This window comes from Petaurus breviceps, unplaced genomic scaffold, assembly GCF_028583685.1.
Source record: "Petaurus breviceps papuanus isolate PSGF00001 unplaced genomic scaffold, PetGlider_PUasm1.0 178, whole genome shotgun sequence".
Lineage (NCBI taxonomy): Eukaryota > Metazoa > Chordata > Mammalia > Diprotodontia > Petauridae > Petaurus > Petaurus breviceps.
In genome coordinates this window covers 11,016,298-11,031,541 of record NW_027185777.1, presented here as the reverse complement: position 1 = coordinate 11,031,541, position 15,244 = coordinate 11,016,298, and the positions used below count along the sequence as shown (strand labels likewise).

The 15,244-nt window shown below is 37.3% G+C and overlaps 1 protein-coding gene across 1 annotated transcript in view; it reads right to left on the bottom strand.

Moving 5' to 3' along the window:
* Positions 1 to 15,244, bottom strand: part of MALRD1 (MAM and LDL receptor class A domain containing 1) — a 930,206-nt gene that overhangs the window by 437,306 nt on the left and 477,656 nt on the right. Inside the window, exon 30 of the mRNA XM_069086118.1 lies at positions 14,428 to 14,585. Within this exon, the coding sequence (XP_068942219.1) occupies positions 14,428 to 14,585 (158 nt within the window). The remainder of the gene's footprint in view (positions 1 to 14,427; positions 14,586 to 15,244) is intronic.

Here is a 15,244-nt window from a genome sequence, read left to right as displayed (position 1 = left end):
AGGGTGAAGGGGAGTCAAAAAAGAATAATATTTAAAGTTAGCAGAATTGTGCTTTGAAGAAAGTTCAGGAATCTATAGGGCTGAGATGAGACCACTTACATAAAAGCATAGAGGTAAGAAATTTGTTTTCGCAGACTTGGGCTCATATTCTTCTTCATAACTTTCCTTAATTTCCCTTTCTTATGTCTCTTCTTCTATCCATATCCCACCATCTTATTTTTAAAAGAATACAGTCCAAGTCTCTGCTCCCTCATAAAGCCTTGGCAGCCCTCTGTGCTTACATGAAACTTTGGACAATGATATTTATTGCTAGCACTATTCATACACACACACACACACACACACACACACACACACACACACACACATATATATATATGTATGTATTTGTCCAACTACATCTTGAAGGCAGTGGGGATATTTAAGGAACACAGAGTCATATATTTTGAGAGAGAAGGGACACTAGAAGTCATTTAATCTCACTGTCCTCATTGAGAAAGGCCTAAAAAGCTAAATGACTTGCCCGTGTTCTGTGATAATAAGTAATAGGGGAAGAATATGAATTCAAGTTTTTCTATACCTCTTACATTTATCTACTATGTCGTGCTGCTTCTGATGTATGTGGAAGAGGACACAAACTAAAGGCACAAAGGATGGTTGGGCATGGATGCATTGTGATCAGCTTCTGAGAGGGCAATGAGATCATACATCCCTGTGAGTCTTTTGGTTGCCATGTTTTCTTCTCAGTAAAATATAAACTACTTGAGCACAGGAAAATGTTTTCCTTTATATCCCCCAAGTCTTACACCATATCTAGTATATAGTAGACACTAAATAAATGCTTATTGAATCAATGTATGAATAAGCATTGCCTTCTTCACTCTGTTGTTTAACATCAACCTATCTAACATAAGCAGTGGTCTTGAGGAAGCCATCTTTGATTTTCTCCTGCTCCCAGTTTGGCAAAAGAGGTCTTTTAAAATATACTCACCATTCAGGGCTAGTATTATTCTTATTATTCACAATATTCTAATGTGACAGTGACAGTCTTGTATTTATTCTTAGATAAATAATACTTAAATTATTCTTAGATGAATCCATCTTCTTGAAAAAGAATGTAAGTTGAAGTCAAGGACACATGGAAAAGTGTACCCCTTCTAATAGATGTTTGACCCTAATTTAATGGTGCAAATGCCATAATCATTATGAACAAGGCATATAGAGTGGTGATCATTGTCACTATAAGGAATATCACCCAAAAAAGTAACAAAGAACTGGTTTCATATTTTTTACAAATTTTCATATAAATTCCATTTTTAAAAGATGAAAAGACTGTTTCTAATAAGAGTGGTATTTTACATAAACAAATAAATGACATTTTGAAAGGAAATAAGAAACCAACAAATTAACTACCACTTAATAAACTGATACGCTGACATTATTAAGACTCATATAGCAGTAAAAATTTCTATACAAGAAAGCTCAGACATTTTTGTGAAGTTTAAATATATTGATCAGTGAAATCTACATACAGGTAAACCACAATTTAGCATATTACTCCCCTCTGCCTTTTTTGCCATAGTAGTCCAGATGTCAATACTTATGTCCACATATGACATTTGAGAAAGAGCTCCCTAAATCCAGGTGACAAATCCTCCAAATACATTATTCTACTAACAGCCAGTTCGGCAATTTGCTGGTTCCAGCTGGCCATGAGCCCACAGCTGAGTCTGTCTGGAAGAGCTCAGAGCTATGGCAGCATCCAAGACTGCTTCTGCTTAGGCTGCTCTGAACTTGGCTCTGATCAACAATGGCATTATGTTTCCAATCATTAATGCCTAGAGGAATCCATTCAATGTGGTTCACTTCAGACCTGAAATTCCTATAGAGATATTCATACATCTTGATTTATCTTGCTATCTGGAAATAATGATACATATGTCATTTGCCCTTATGAAACTGATATTCAAAATGACCTGGCAGTCTATACAGTTAAAAAAATAATAGATTTCTCCCAAAACACACTGGAACAAGGGGGACTAAGCCTATTATCTACAAGGTCTCAGTATTGATGATATCAGTAAAAGTGTGCTTGTAAAAGTTTGGGCCTCTTGAGAACACACAGACAAGAAAAATATCCTATAAAGCTATATTGTGCCAGTGTCAGGAACACAATTTTCCTTTTTGAATAATCATTTGATCTATCTCATTAACATATTAAATCTGACATTCATATTTCTATAAATATAAATCTGTGTTTTTCCAGGGGCATCCTTCCTCCTGAGCATTCAAAAGCACTTGCAAAATATTTTGTCCTTGGCACTTTAAAGTTTCTTAGATAAATATAGTCTTTGTACCTTGGGTGCTTATAATATAGGGCAGAACAATGCAATGCAGTTGTATTTTTTTTTGTAAGGGGAAGGCAAGGTAGTTGGGATTGTGACTTGCCCAAGGTCATACAGCTAGTAAGTGTATCAAGTGTCTGAGACCAGATTTGAACTCAGGTCCTCCTGACTCCAGGGCCAGTGCTCTATTCACTGTGCCACCTAGCTGGCCCAATGCAATTGCAAACATAAGATATGTGTAGCCAGAAGACCTGGTTTCAAATTCCATCTCTCCATCTTAATACAAGGGAGAACTTGGGTAAATTATTTAACCTTCTTAGCTTTCAATGTCTTCATCTACAAAATTGATTGGGTGTATTGAAAATCCCAAATTTATCATCCTATAAACAGGGATAGAGTATAATATGTAAAAGCTAAGCAGGATGAGCTCTGTTCCATCAGAGAACCCAAATGGGGGCTTTATAAAGCAGGTAGATTACATGCAGTTTAAAGAAAGGTTCTACTTTTCCAGTGGGTAAAAAGGTGACATTAAGCTGGAGGCATCTGAAGAAAAATATATCAGCTTGCCTTTGTCCATGGATTATAAAATGGACCATAAAACTGTGTTACCTTGGGGAGAACTGTCTTGTTAGACACAAGAACTGACCCAGGTAAGCCTTTGGAGTTCAGAAAAGCTTTAAACAAGAAAACACAGGGGAGACAAATGATGGTGTGTCTCCATGTAGGTCACCAGGCACCTTATGTTCTATGGCTATGCTGGCTGTCACCAGAGGTCAGTCTCCCAGACAAGCCAATTCAGATACAACCCTGGGAGATTATCTGATGTGGACATTATTTTGACACTTTACCCTATCACCCTTAAGAGTCATTGGAAAGATCTAGTCATAAGATGCATGATCTAAAATAGATCAAATATGGGTAATTTAAAAATTGCTGGGCTATTTGAAAGTTATTACCACAAAATGAGACTAGATATCAGATTTCAAGAAGTTATGGGGAAAAAATGGCTAGATCACTTAGATCAAGAGAGCATTTCCCAACTGACTTCATTCTTATACTTCATGGCTGTACTCAAACTTATTGGGAGCTCATTATGCTGCAAAATCAAATTGACCCTGAAATCTTATACTGCCTCAATATTCATTGCATCTACGGTTTTTCTCTCCCTCTAAATGGAGAAAGCAGAGAATAGAAAGTGGATAGCTCCTCCCATGTTCTCCATTTAAGGTGGATACACAGGACAACCTATCTCATCATTTCTCACCCACCATCATTCCTGATTTCATCATGTTCTTAGGCCAGGTTAACCACCACCCCCTCCACTTTTTAGTTTGCTTTTTTTTTTAATGTCTCCACCCCTAACCCCCATTAGACAAGAAATTATTTGAGGACAGAGATTGGCTTTTGCCTATCTTTAAATTCCCATTGCTAAGGACAGTGCCTGGTACATAGAAGATATTTAATCAATGTTTACTGACTAAATTAGAAAAATATTGGTCACATCTTGAAAGAAGCCTCAAAAAATGAAAACTCTTAGGAATATTCTGACCAAAATTCAAAACTTTTGGTCAAAGAAAAATTTATGCAAGGACTCAAAAAGAAATAGCTCAAGCACTGACGAACCAGAGTCAGACTTATAAAAGATTACCAACTACCTTCATAAAAGAGTAGAGTATATCTAATATAACATTCCAGAAGGCAAAAGTTATAGGATTACAATCGAGAATAATTTACCCAATACAATTCTGTAATGCTGTTGCAAATTTTAAAATTAATTTTAATGGAAGCTTTCTAAGTATTTTGGATGAAAAGACCTGGGTTTAACAGAAAATTTAAAATACAAACATGAGGGCATAGTAAAACATTAAAAGTAAATGTAAACAGCAATTAGAAAAGACTTCTTAAAGATCAAGTGGTTTTTTTTTTCTGAAGGTGTATTCAGAATGTGGTAGTGGGGTGGATACAAGTATCCCCTAAGAACTGTCATGTTAGTATGAGTCATGGAGGGAGTCAAATAAAATGGAGGATCTGGGAGTGATTTTATTTATGCTTTGATGATCTTAAAAGGAAAAAGTAAAGGGAAAGGGAAAATGATACAAAAGGGAAGAAAGGAGGAATGAATCTCATAATTCAAAGGCAAAAGTAGATATTTGTACAAATGAGGTTGGGATAGTGGGAGAAGGCACTGTTTGAACCTACTACTAGCTAACTGTGGATTAATCACCTATCCTCTTTGGACCTCAGTTTCCTCACATAGATAATTAAGTCATTGAGCTAGAATGCCTTTCAGATTCTTGCTATGTCAAAAATTCCAAGATCTATATAAGGCAAAATGAGGCACCAAAACAGCCTAACATGCTTTTCAGTAGAACTAGTATGTTTCAAAGAGGAGTGGCATTTATCCAAAAGTATGTATTGTTCCCATCCATTTGGGTCTCTAACACATGGACTTTTTTATCAGGACTGAAAAATAGATAGGTCTGAGTTTCTTCTACACTCCCAAAGTATAAAGTCATGATGACTATTTAAAATTAACTAGTTTATTTTAGAGAGAAGAGTTCTGAAATACCATAAAACTCTCCAGGTAGCAGCTGTTAGTGCTTGTCACTCATTCAAAAAGTTTTCTAAAAAGATACAAGTATGTTTTATTTCAAGATGGTACTAGAAAGAACTCTCATTAAAAAAAAATCTGTCCACTATGATGAAAGCATTATGGTTCTCCCCCAAATACCCATTTGTTTCATGTAATTAAAAGTTTTACCCATATTTTATAGATGGGATTCTTATTCAAGTTCAGGTTAGTCCAGATGGCTCATCTCTAAATTTCCTTCAAATCCATAAACCTTAATGCATTTGCAGTTAATACTTTTGTTTGGAGAATATATCTGAACTTGTTGGGATCAATGCTGTGTAGGAACTGAGAAAAACTGCTCCCTTAAAGATTTAAATTATGGGTGGGTGAGATTGTACCTCAAAGATATGTAGAGGGGAGCATTTGCATGTCTGTTCTCACTATAACTTCAAAATAAATATTCACTTGTAAAACTAAAAAAAAACACACCATTGAAAGTCTGCTATCTCAAGGACACAAGGTTGGACAAGACAGAGGGAAGGAAAGGCAAGTTGTTTATTCTTTGGCATGAGTAATGTTAACTGTATTTAAGATCTTCCCTGTACATTAATAGACCTTATGTGGAGTCCCTTAAGGAAAGCTTGCATAGGGGAAGCTTGCTTGTAAGAAGGCTTTCACACCTTTTGCTAATTTCTAAGTACTAAGGCCAGAGGGTTGTGATGCCTTCTAGCTCTGAGAAGTGTATATGTACTCTGAGTTGGTATTTTGCTTTGGGGGCTCACTTATGAGAAGGATCTTGTGATTCCCTAGTTGAGATTCTGAGTGGCCCTATGTTCAGAGCCCCCCAACTGCTCAGATGCTCTCTCAATCCAGGGATATATGTGAAGGGTTTTGCTTTGATTCAGGAAGTCAGAGCCCTGTCTGTTTGTCTTTATTTTTCTGCTTGTATGTTCTCTGAAGTTCAGGGTGCTGACCTTTCCCTTGAACTAGTGAATGTAATTTTTAAAAGACTGTTGACCCTTTAAACAACTATCTTTCCTAGTAAACCAGATTTGTGCTAGCAGCCATCCTGGGTATGCCAATGTGGTTGCTGCTACAGCATGATGCATGAGATTTGTCAGTCGCCTACAGAATGGGCACTATAGGAAGGGTACCATGGAAGTGAAAGATGATCAGGGTATTGATCAAGTTAACTAGAGAATGAAGTAGGACACTGATACACCAATACTGAATAATTCTTATCAGGGAAATGGAAGACTCTTTAGCCTATATTTCAGTCCCACTCCAAATGGTGTTTCAACTAATGCAAAAAAAAGATGATGATGATGATGATGATGATGACGAAGAAGAAGAAGGAGAAGAAGGAGAAGAAGGAGGAGAAGAAGGAGAAGAAGGAGAAGAAGGAGAAAAAGAAGAAGAAGAAGAAGGAAGAAGAAGAAGAAGAAGAAGAAGAAGGAAGAAGGAAGAAGAAGAAGAAGAAGAAGAAGAAGAAGAAGAAGAAGAAGAAGAAGAAGAAGAAGAAGAAGAAGAAGAAGAAGAAGAATCATAAATGTGGAATATTCAAGCTTGGATTTTGAATTAAACTTGTAGACTACAATGAAGTAACTATCCTAGATTGAATCCTGGGAGGAAGATGGGACTTCCTAAACATTAGCAGAACCTGCATAGGCTATGTGAAATGCTTATAATAACCTATGTTTATGTTACATTGCTCTTCCTAATTGAGATGTATGTAAAGGTCCAGAATAAGCATTATATATTTCAAAATTTCATCCATACATTTTTAAGATTGATATTATTATTTTGCTATCTATGTTATTTGTAACTAAATAAATTCCAAGTAAAGTGGTGGTTATTCAAATTTTCTATAATTTTTAAGCATTCAACTGCTTCTCACCAATTGCCTATACCTAAAAGAAAATAATGACATCTGTTGCAACTGTTGTCTTTTCAGAAAAACAGCTGTTCTATGACCAATAGTAATTCAATACTGGGGAACAAAAAATATTCAATATGCAAAATCAAAACACCAACTACATACACAGTCAACAAATCTACTTAGCTTTAGATTATTTCATTTGGATGATTTCCCCTAAATCCATTATTGAAACAAATTACTAGGAATTTTATGCTAAAATATTCATACAGAAGGAAGAGCTTGTCAATGTGAATAATAAAGTGAAACAGTACAGATCACAGTGTATCTAACCTAGACATACTATTCAACTCTTGTCTATTTTTCCCATAAATTCACCAGTTACAGTCAACCTCATATTCAATGGGGACTTCTTTGATTTATTTTCATTTCAAGAAGATATTAGTCTCTATTTGTAATCCCTACACTTCCTATATAATCATCTTATATGTTTTTTTCATCATATATATCTGATAACATTTTTTACTCAGCTTCTTCATTTTAGTCATTTGTTTTTTGGGTTGTATCTATCTACTACATACCTCTCAACTGTCTTATGAAAAATCATTTTTATTCTTTGGAGATGTAATAGTAATGGGAATTTGAAGATCTTCCCTCCCTCTTAATAAACCTAAAGGAATTTGAAAATCTTCCTTGCCCCATAATAGGATGAATGTAATCATGAGGGACCTGTGATGGGAGGAGCTCGCTGAAGTATGGAATAGAGCCCACAGGAAGCTGGAAGTCAGAGCAGTTAGAGCTGGAGAGAGGAGAGGACACACCCAGGGAGACAGGTAGGTTTGTGAGTATTGGTTTGTTGTAAGGCTAAAGGATGGTGTGGCTTCATGCTGTACTATGCTGTATTAACTTCTTTGCTACTATGATGGATTTGACTTTCTGGTGTTGAAATTTGGTTTGCTGCTGTCTGAATAAATATTTTGCTTCTTTCTTCTTATGGAGAGTCTGTTATAGTTTACAATTGAGAACTATGCTGGCATATTTATAGTCATCGTCAACATTGTGAATATTGTGTTGGCACTACAGGAGATTGTTCAGGCCTATGATTGATAGCCTTGTATAAAACAATACTATAAAAATATGGGGATGAGGAAAGACAGGCATTTGTTTCAGGGAAATGTTTGAGGTCCTGAAAGAAACTTTGAGTTTTTCCTAAGGTATTCTGTTTAAATCTGGCCTAATTTATTTATTATATAAAGTATCTGTTGGGAAGAGGGAAAGAGGGAGAAAGGAGAAGGGAGAAAGACTGTATATCACAGGAGTATGAGCAATAGGCATTTTTTTTTATTCACTTGTGCTTTTCTCTGCAGACAATCATGGCAAAAAACAAATAAACCAACAATTTTTTGAGATTTCAAATTTCTTCAAAGACACTTTACAATGTGCTCAGGCCTACTGAAACTCCCATAATTTTTTTCCACAAAAATAGAAGAACTCTCTATCTATAAGAATCAAAGGAATCCTATAATGCTACCCCCAGCATCAAATATAAATTTCTCTGTTTGGCGCATAAAGCCAATAAAGACCATAATCTGGTCATACTTTACTATTCTAGTCCTCTTAAACTTTATTCCCATCCATGTCTTAAACAATTCAGCAGTCTTAAAAGATTTGTTGTCCCTTACAATCTCCCAATTCCATGGCTTTGCACTGGCTTTCCCCCCTACCCCCCATACTTAAAATATTCTTCATCCTCACATTTATATCTTAACTTTCCTCACTTTAAAAATTTCTACAGATTTTAGAGATACCTTTGATACATAGTTAATGTAAATTTCTTTAAGATTATATTTGTCATTTATATGAAGTTAAATATTACACAATTTTATTTTTTAACAGTATTTTATTTTTCCCAATTACATATCAAGATAATTTTAGCATTAATTTTACAAGATTTTTTTAAAGAAACTTAAGAGTATTTAATTTTTTCCCAAATTATATGTCAAGAAAGTTTGAACATACATTTTTATAAGATATTGAGTTCCAAACTTTCCTCCTTCTCTCCCCTTCTGCCTTTCCCTCTTCCTAAAATGGTAGGCAGTTGATTATAGTTTATACATGTGATATCATGTAAAAATATTTCCATATCACTCATAGTTGTGAAAGAAGAAATATATTTTAAAAATTGAGAAAGAATAAAATGAGTGAAAAGAATATGCCTTGATCTGCATTCAGAATCCATCAGTTCTTTTTCTGGATATGGATAGCATTTTCCTTCATGAGTTCTTTGTACTTGTCTTGGATCATTATGTTGCTGAGAAGAGCTGAGTCCTTCATAGTTGATCATTATACAATGTTCCTGGTTACATATAGATTCCTGGTACAATATTTTCCTGGTCCTGCTCATTTCACTTTGTATCAGTCCATATATGTCTTTCTAGGTTTTTCTTAAATTTGCCTGTTCCTCATTTCTCATTGCACAATAGTATTCCATTATATTCAGATATCATAGCTTGTTCAGCCATACCCCAACTGATCTTTTTTTAACTTCAGCATAAACGATTCTGTTCCAGCACCTTACCTTTACTCTTTGTGTCTGTGTGTGTGTGTGTTTCTCTGCTTCAAGTGAATTTTTTGTAAACAATATATTGTAGGATTCTGGTTTTTAATACACTCTGCTACCCACTTCCATTTTAGAGGAAAGTTCATCCCATTTATATTCACGTGTATGATCACTACCTGTATTTCCCTCTATCCTATTTTTCCTCCTCTTTGTCCTCTCTCTCTCCCTTCCTCCTTTCCTTCCTCAGCAATGTTTTGATTCTATGTACTGTGTCCCCCCATCTGCCCTCTCTTCTATCAGTGTTTCTACCTCCTTTGCTTAATCTCTTGCCCTCTTACTTTCCCGTCAGATAAGACAGTTTACAATTTTCAACTGATTGTGTACATTATTTCTTCCTGATGAGAGTAAGGTTCAAGCAATGCCTATCTCCCACCCTTCCGTGTTTCTCTTCACTGTAACAGGATGTTTGAGTGAAATAGTTTACCCTCTTCTACCTCTCCCTTCCTTCTGAACTCAGTGTACTCCTTTTCCTCACTCCTTAACTTTTTTATGTCATCCCCTCAAATTCACCTGTTATCTATAACCTCTGTCTATGTATATTCCATCTAGCTGCATGATTAGTGATACAATTTTTAAGAATTATAAGTACCATCTCCCCATGTAGGGATGTAAACTGTTCAGCTCCCTTGAATCCCTTATGCTTTCTTTCCCCTTTTTTGTTTACTCTTGGATCTTGATATTGGAAATCAATTTTTTTTTTGTTCAGTTCTGGTCTTCTACTTAAGAAAATCTGAAATACTTCTATTTCATTGAATTACCATTTCCCTCCTTGGTTATCATCCTAGTTCCATTGCCTTCTGGGATATCATGTTCCATGACCTGCACTTTTTTCATGTTGCAGCTGCTAAATCCTCAATAATCCTAACTGTGGCTCCCTGATAATTGAATTGTTTCTTTGTGGCCATTTGCAGTACTTTTTCCTTGACCTGATAGTTCTGAAATTTGCTTATAATGTACCCTGGAGGTTTTATTTGGGATCTCTTTCCTGAGGTAATGGGTAGATTTTTTCAATGCCTACTTTGCCCTCTGGTTCCAGGATTTCAAAGTAGTTTTCCTTGATAATTCCTCAAAAGATGCCGTCCAGGTCCTCCTAGTGCAAAGATTATGACATCATCTCTCCTTGATCTTTTTTCCTGGTTAGCTGTTTGTTTTTTTCCCAAGAAGTATTTTACATTTTCTCCTATTGCTTTTGAATTTGATTGATTCTTGATGTATCGTGAAGTCATTACCTTCCACTTGTCCAATTATAATTTTTAAGGAGTTGTTTTCCTCAGTTAGATTTTGTACTTCCTTTCCCATTTAGCCAATTGTACTTTTTAAGTTGTTTTCTTCAGTGGATTTTTGTATCATGTTTTCCATTTGGCAAATTCTACTTTATTAAGCAGTTGTTTTTTCTTTTTCTGAGCCATTGACTGTTTTTTTTTACAACTTTCTTACATCACTCTCATTTCTTTTCCTAATTGTTCTTCTACCTCCTTATATGATATTAACGTTCCTTTTAGAGCTCTTCCATGAGTTCTTTCTGGGCTTGAAACCACTTCCTGTTTTTCTTTGGGGTTTTACCCATAAGTGTTTTATCACTGTTGCCCTCTTCTGAGTTTATATCTTGCTCTTCTCTGTTACCATAATCAATTTCTATGATCAGATTATTTTGTTGTTGCTGTTGTTTGCTCATCTTTTCTGACCTTTTTCCTTTCTTTTAAATTCTAACTCTGCACCAAGGATGGGAGAGACTTCTTGTGCCAGGGGCTGCAGGCCCTGACCATTTATCTGGTGCTGCGTGATGTTGTTCTGAGGCCCACAGGGGACCGTGCTCTGCTGAGGGGGTGGGGTGGGGGTGGCTGGCACTGCTGGAGACTGTAAAGAGTCCGGCAGCTCACCTGGTGCTAAGCCAGGATCCTATCGGTGGTGCCTGGCATGTGCTGAGGCTGTTGGATTTTTTCTGCCTTCCCCTGGGGCTGCACTAAAGCCCTAGTACTGGAGGCTGCTTGTTTGCTTAGGGGCTCATAGGGTTGGTATTTACCTGTTTGCCTGAACCTATACTGAAGCACACGGAGGTCTGACCACTAGTGGGCTAGGCTGAAGCAAGTGGATGTTCTTGGAATCGGAGTCTGCCCATTCCTCTGGTTATGCTGAGACACCTGAGGGTCCTGGTGCTAGTGTTTACCTGCTCTGACACACTGGGATTCAGGATATCCCACTGGTTTGCTGCTGGCTTGTTGGGATACTTCCTGTCCTGAATGGGGCTCACCTTTTATCCTTGTGATACAGACCTTTCTTGCTGATCTTCCAACTCTCTTGAGCTAAAACACTGCTTCACTCTGTCTTTTTGCTGGTTCTTCTTTTTGAAGATTTGTTTGGAGGTGAATATGTGACAGTTACTGCAATTTACTGCTTACTTTGCTATCTTGGCCCCCAGAAGGTTAATGCATTCTTTTAAAAAAAGCATTTATTGTGTACTGATTATATTCATGCCTCTTCAAGCACTTCACAAATATTATATCATTTGATCCACTCAAAAATTCTGGGAGGTAGGTACCATTTTAATAATAAGGAAACTGAGGTAGGCAGAGGTTAAGTGACTTGTATACGTTCACAGAGTCAGAAATGTCTGATGCCAGATCTAAACCCAGGTCTTGTTAACTCCAGGTCCAGTTCTCTATACACTTACCCACTGAGTGGTCTCATGTCATGTTACCTTCCATGTACTCTGTATGTATCTTGAATGCATATACTTTTTAGTGTGTTGTCTCCCCCATGAGAACTTGAGGGTAAGGATTTTGTGGAGGAATTTTCTATATTAGGAGTTCCTTTATAGTAATGAAATTTCAGCTGGCACTTAGACACACATAAAAAAACAATCAAAATATTCTCATGAGGATGTTATCCTTTATATTGGTGTTACCTTACATCTGTCTTTGCTAATATATTCTTGTAGTAAAGTTGGTTACATTGTGATTGGATTACTCTGTTCTTATTATAGGAGAGAAAACAAAACTATGGAAAAAATACTCAAATGAGTCTCTGATGGTTTAGCAGGGGTGGGGAACCTGTGGCCTCTACATCTTCAAATGGGGTCCTTTGAGTGAATACAAACTTCACAGAACAAATCCCCAATAAAAGTTTTTTTGTGGCCTATGCTGCAGGTCCCTACCCCTGGTAGCTAAAACACAGATCTGGTCAGCATTACCTCTTCAGAGATGTTAAACTCTTTGCTATTCAGATCAGACATCTTCACAAAGTGCCAGCACTCAGAACCTGTCAGTGTTACTGGGTAATACAATGGTAGCAGCCTGTAAAGCATCTTTGCAAAGTACATATTCCTGTAATTTCAGCTAGAGACCTGGGACACAGACACCAACACATGCATATGAGTATACACACACACACACACACATACACACACACATGCACATATACATCTTGCAGTCTTGTTAAACATAGCTCTCTTGGCTAATTCCATTTTACCCTGTGAAAAATAAAGAAATGTGAAGTGGAATACATAAATATTGTGCTTTTCCTTTGTTATTTTTCTCAGAATTGTTCCTTTAAGAGTCTGAATTAGATTCCTTGAAGAGACAAACAGTCCTCAATAAAAATATATTATTATGTAGTATTTTTCCTAAATATTGGAATAAAGGAATAATTCTTTGCTAGTTTTCCAAATACCTTTACACTATGAATGCTTATAATCTTGCTGCCTATTATTAATTCCCTTAATAAATAATCAAAAATGAAATCACATGGATGTACTTATTCTTTGGGAGACAAACCAAATACTGGGCAAGTAAAACATATGAAGGATTTTGATTATGACAATGATGATGGTGAAGTAGCTAACATTAAAAGAGTACTTTAACATTTGCAAAACAATCTATGTATATTATCTTGCTTGATCCTCACAACAACCATTATCCCCATTTTATACCACCACCAACACCAATTGTTGATCTACTGTCACCGGTAGACCATTAAGGCAAAGACCCCATTGAATGGCAGTACTCCCTTGGCCCTGCTTCCAGCTCAGCCCCCGACTCATTATTCAGGAAAGCAATCCCTATAGAGATGGACCACCCACAGGACAAGAAGCCAACCTAGGCTAAGCAGAAGGCACTCAGAGAGAGAGACGGGAGGTAGCCTGTGATTGGCAAGTTGAGTTACCAAACCCACCCTAGCTAGCATCTTATCATTCACACTGATGGGCACAGTGAGCCATTGATGAGCCCAAGAGCCCTGGCAATAGCAGCCTATCGCTACAGAACACTGGAAAAAGCAAGTCTTTCCATGAAAGTCCTTGGAATTGTCAAATGGTTTAATATCAGCAGTGGATATACTTTTTTAAAGAAGATTCATTACCATTTGCTTTGCTGCTGAGCTCTAGAGACCATGAGGCCTTCCCATCTGACTTGGCAGTTGAAACATCCTTCCGCTGTGGTCTTCTATTAGATGCCGGCTCTCCGAGCAGGATTTGTCTAGCTTTTCTATTTGCATCCCTGGGGCTTTGCACATAGTATATATTTAATGAATGAATTCCCTTTCAGTCATTCATACAGATGGGGAAAATAAAGCTGAGAGAGCATGAGTGATGTGTACAGGAATATATCGATAAATGTCTAAGACAGGGCTCTACCTCAGCTCTTCCTGATCCCCAAGTTTAGCAATCTATCCAGGACACCCCTTAACTATCTCCTGCATAGATGAAGTTATCTCCATTAAGGTGAATAACCTGACTGTCAAGAAACAAGGCTTTGTAGGCATGCAGCCATCATAGGGCTTTGGGTGCCTACTCTGGGACCTTGAACTCAAAGACAGAATTCACTCCCTTCTCCACTTTTCTCTAGCAGTTTCATCTCCACATCACGACGAACACTGACCACAAGCAGCAACACTAGTCAAGAGAGAGCTTTCTCAAGCAAACATTCTCCCTGGCCTTTGGTTTTAAATCCTCTCGGATGGTGCTGTCTCTAAGGCAGCTCAGGAGATAGCCTAAAGTATTAGCAGGTTGAAGCCCTACCTTAACGAGTATCTGAATGGATCCTGTAGCTTTTGTGGATATGAAGTACCAGAAAGTCATGGTACAAGCTGCACTGGATTCTTGCCACCGAGAGCTCTTCAGATGGGCTTTCTCACCTCGCAAACCTATTGGAGTAGCCTCCAGAAATAGGAAATGCCCTGAGAAAAAAGGAAGAGAGTCAGATAAGAGTGAGGCAAACATTTGGGCCTTCCATTCTTCATTAGTGCTTTTAATGAAATTTCATATGCTCTGAACTGCCAAAGGCATTTCCATCTAAAACCAAAAGGAAGCCTGACCACAGAACCTCCGACTCATTTACCAAACAATTTCCACCTGGCTTTGCTTGAGAATCATACTTTTCTGTACTAACTGGGAGCATTAGTTGATCTGAGGGAGATATTTAGGCCACCAAATTAAGCAGGTCGCTATAGGAGAATTTAATCAGCTCAGATCACCTCTTTGAACCTTCTCCATCCACAGGGGACCTGAGTTTATCTCTGCCACCTCTGCCCTAAATATAAAAGTGTCCCATTGAAGTGCATGGTTGCTCACCTGGTGCTCCAAGTTCACGAAAGGGAAGGGAGAGGCTTTGTGAAACAGATGTGGTAGACTCCTTCACCATGATTAAACACAATCAAATCGCTATGTGAGATATAAACAATGAAATCAGGCCAGCTTTCACATTTCATCATGTGTTGACTGTGCAAATAAGAGAGCTGGCATTCTCATATCCATAATTGCAACATAAGTAACACATGGTCACCCAAACTGCGATAAGCGAATTGCTTCAGCTTTGTATTTGCATCCAAGATGTGAA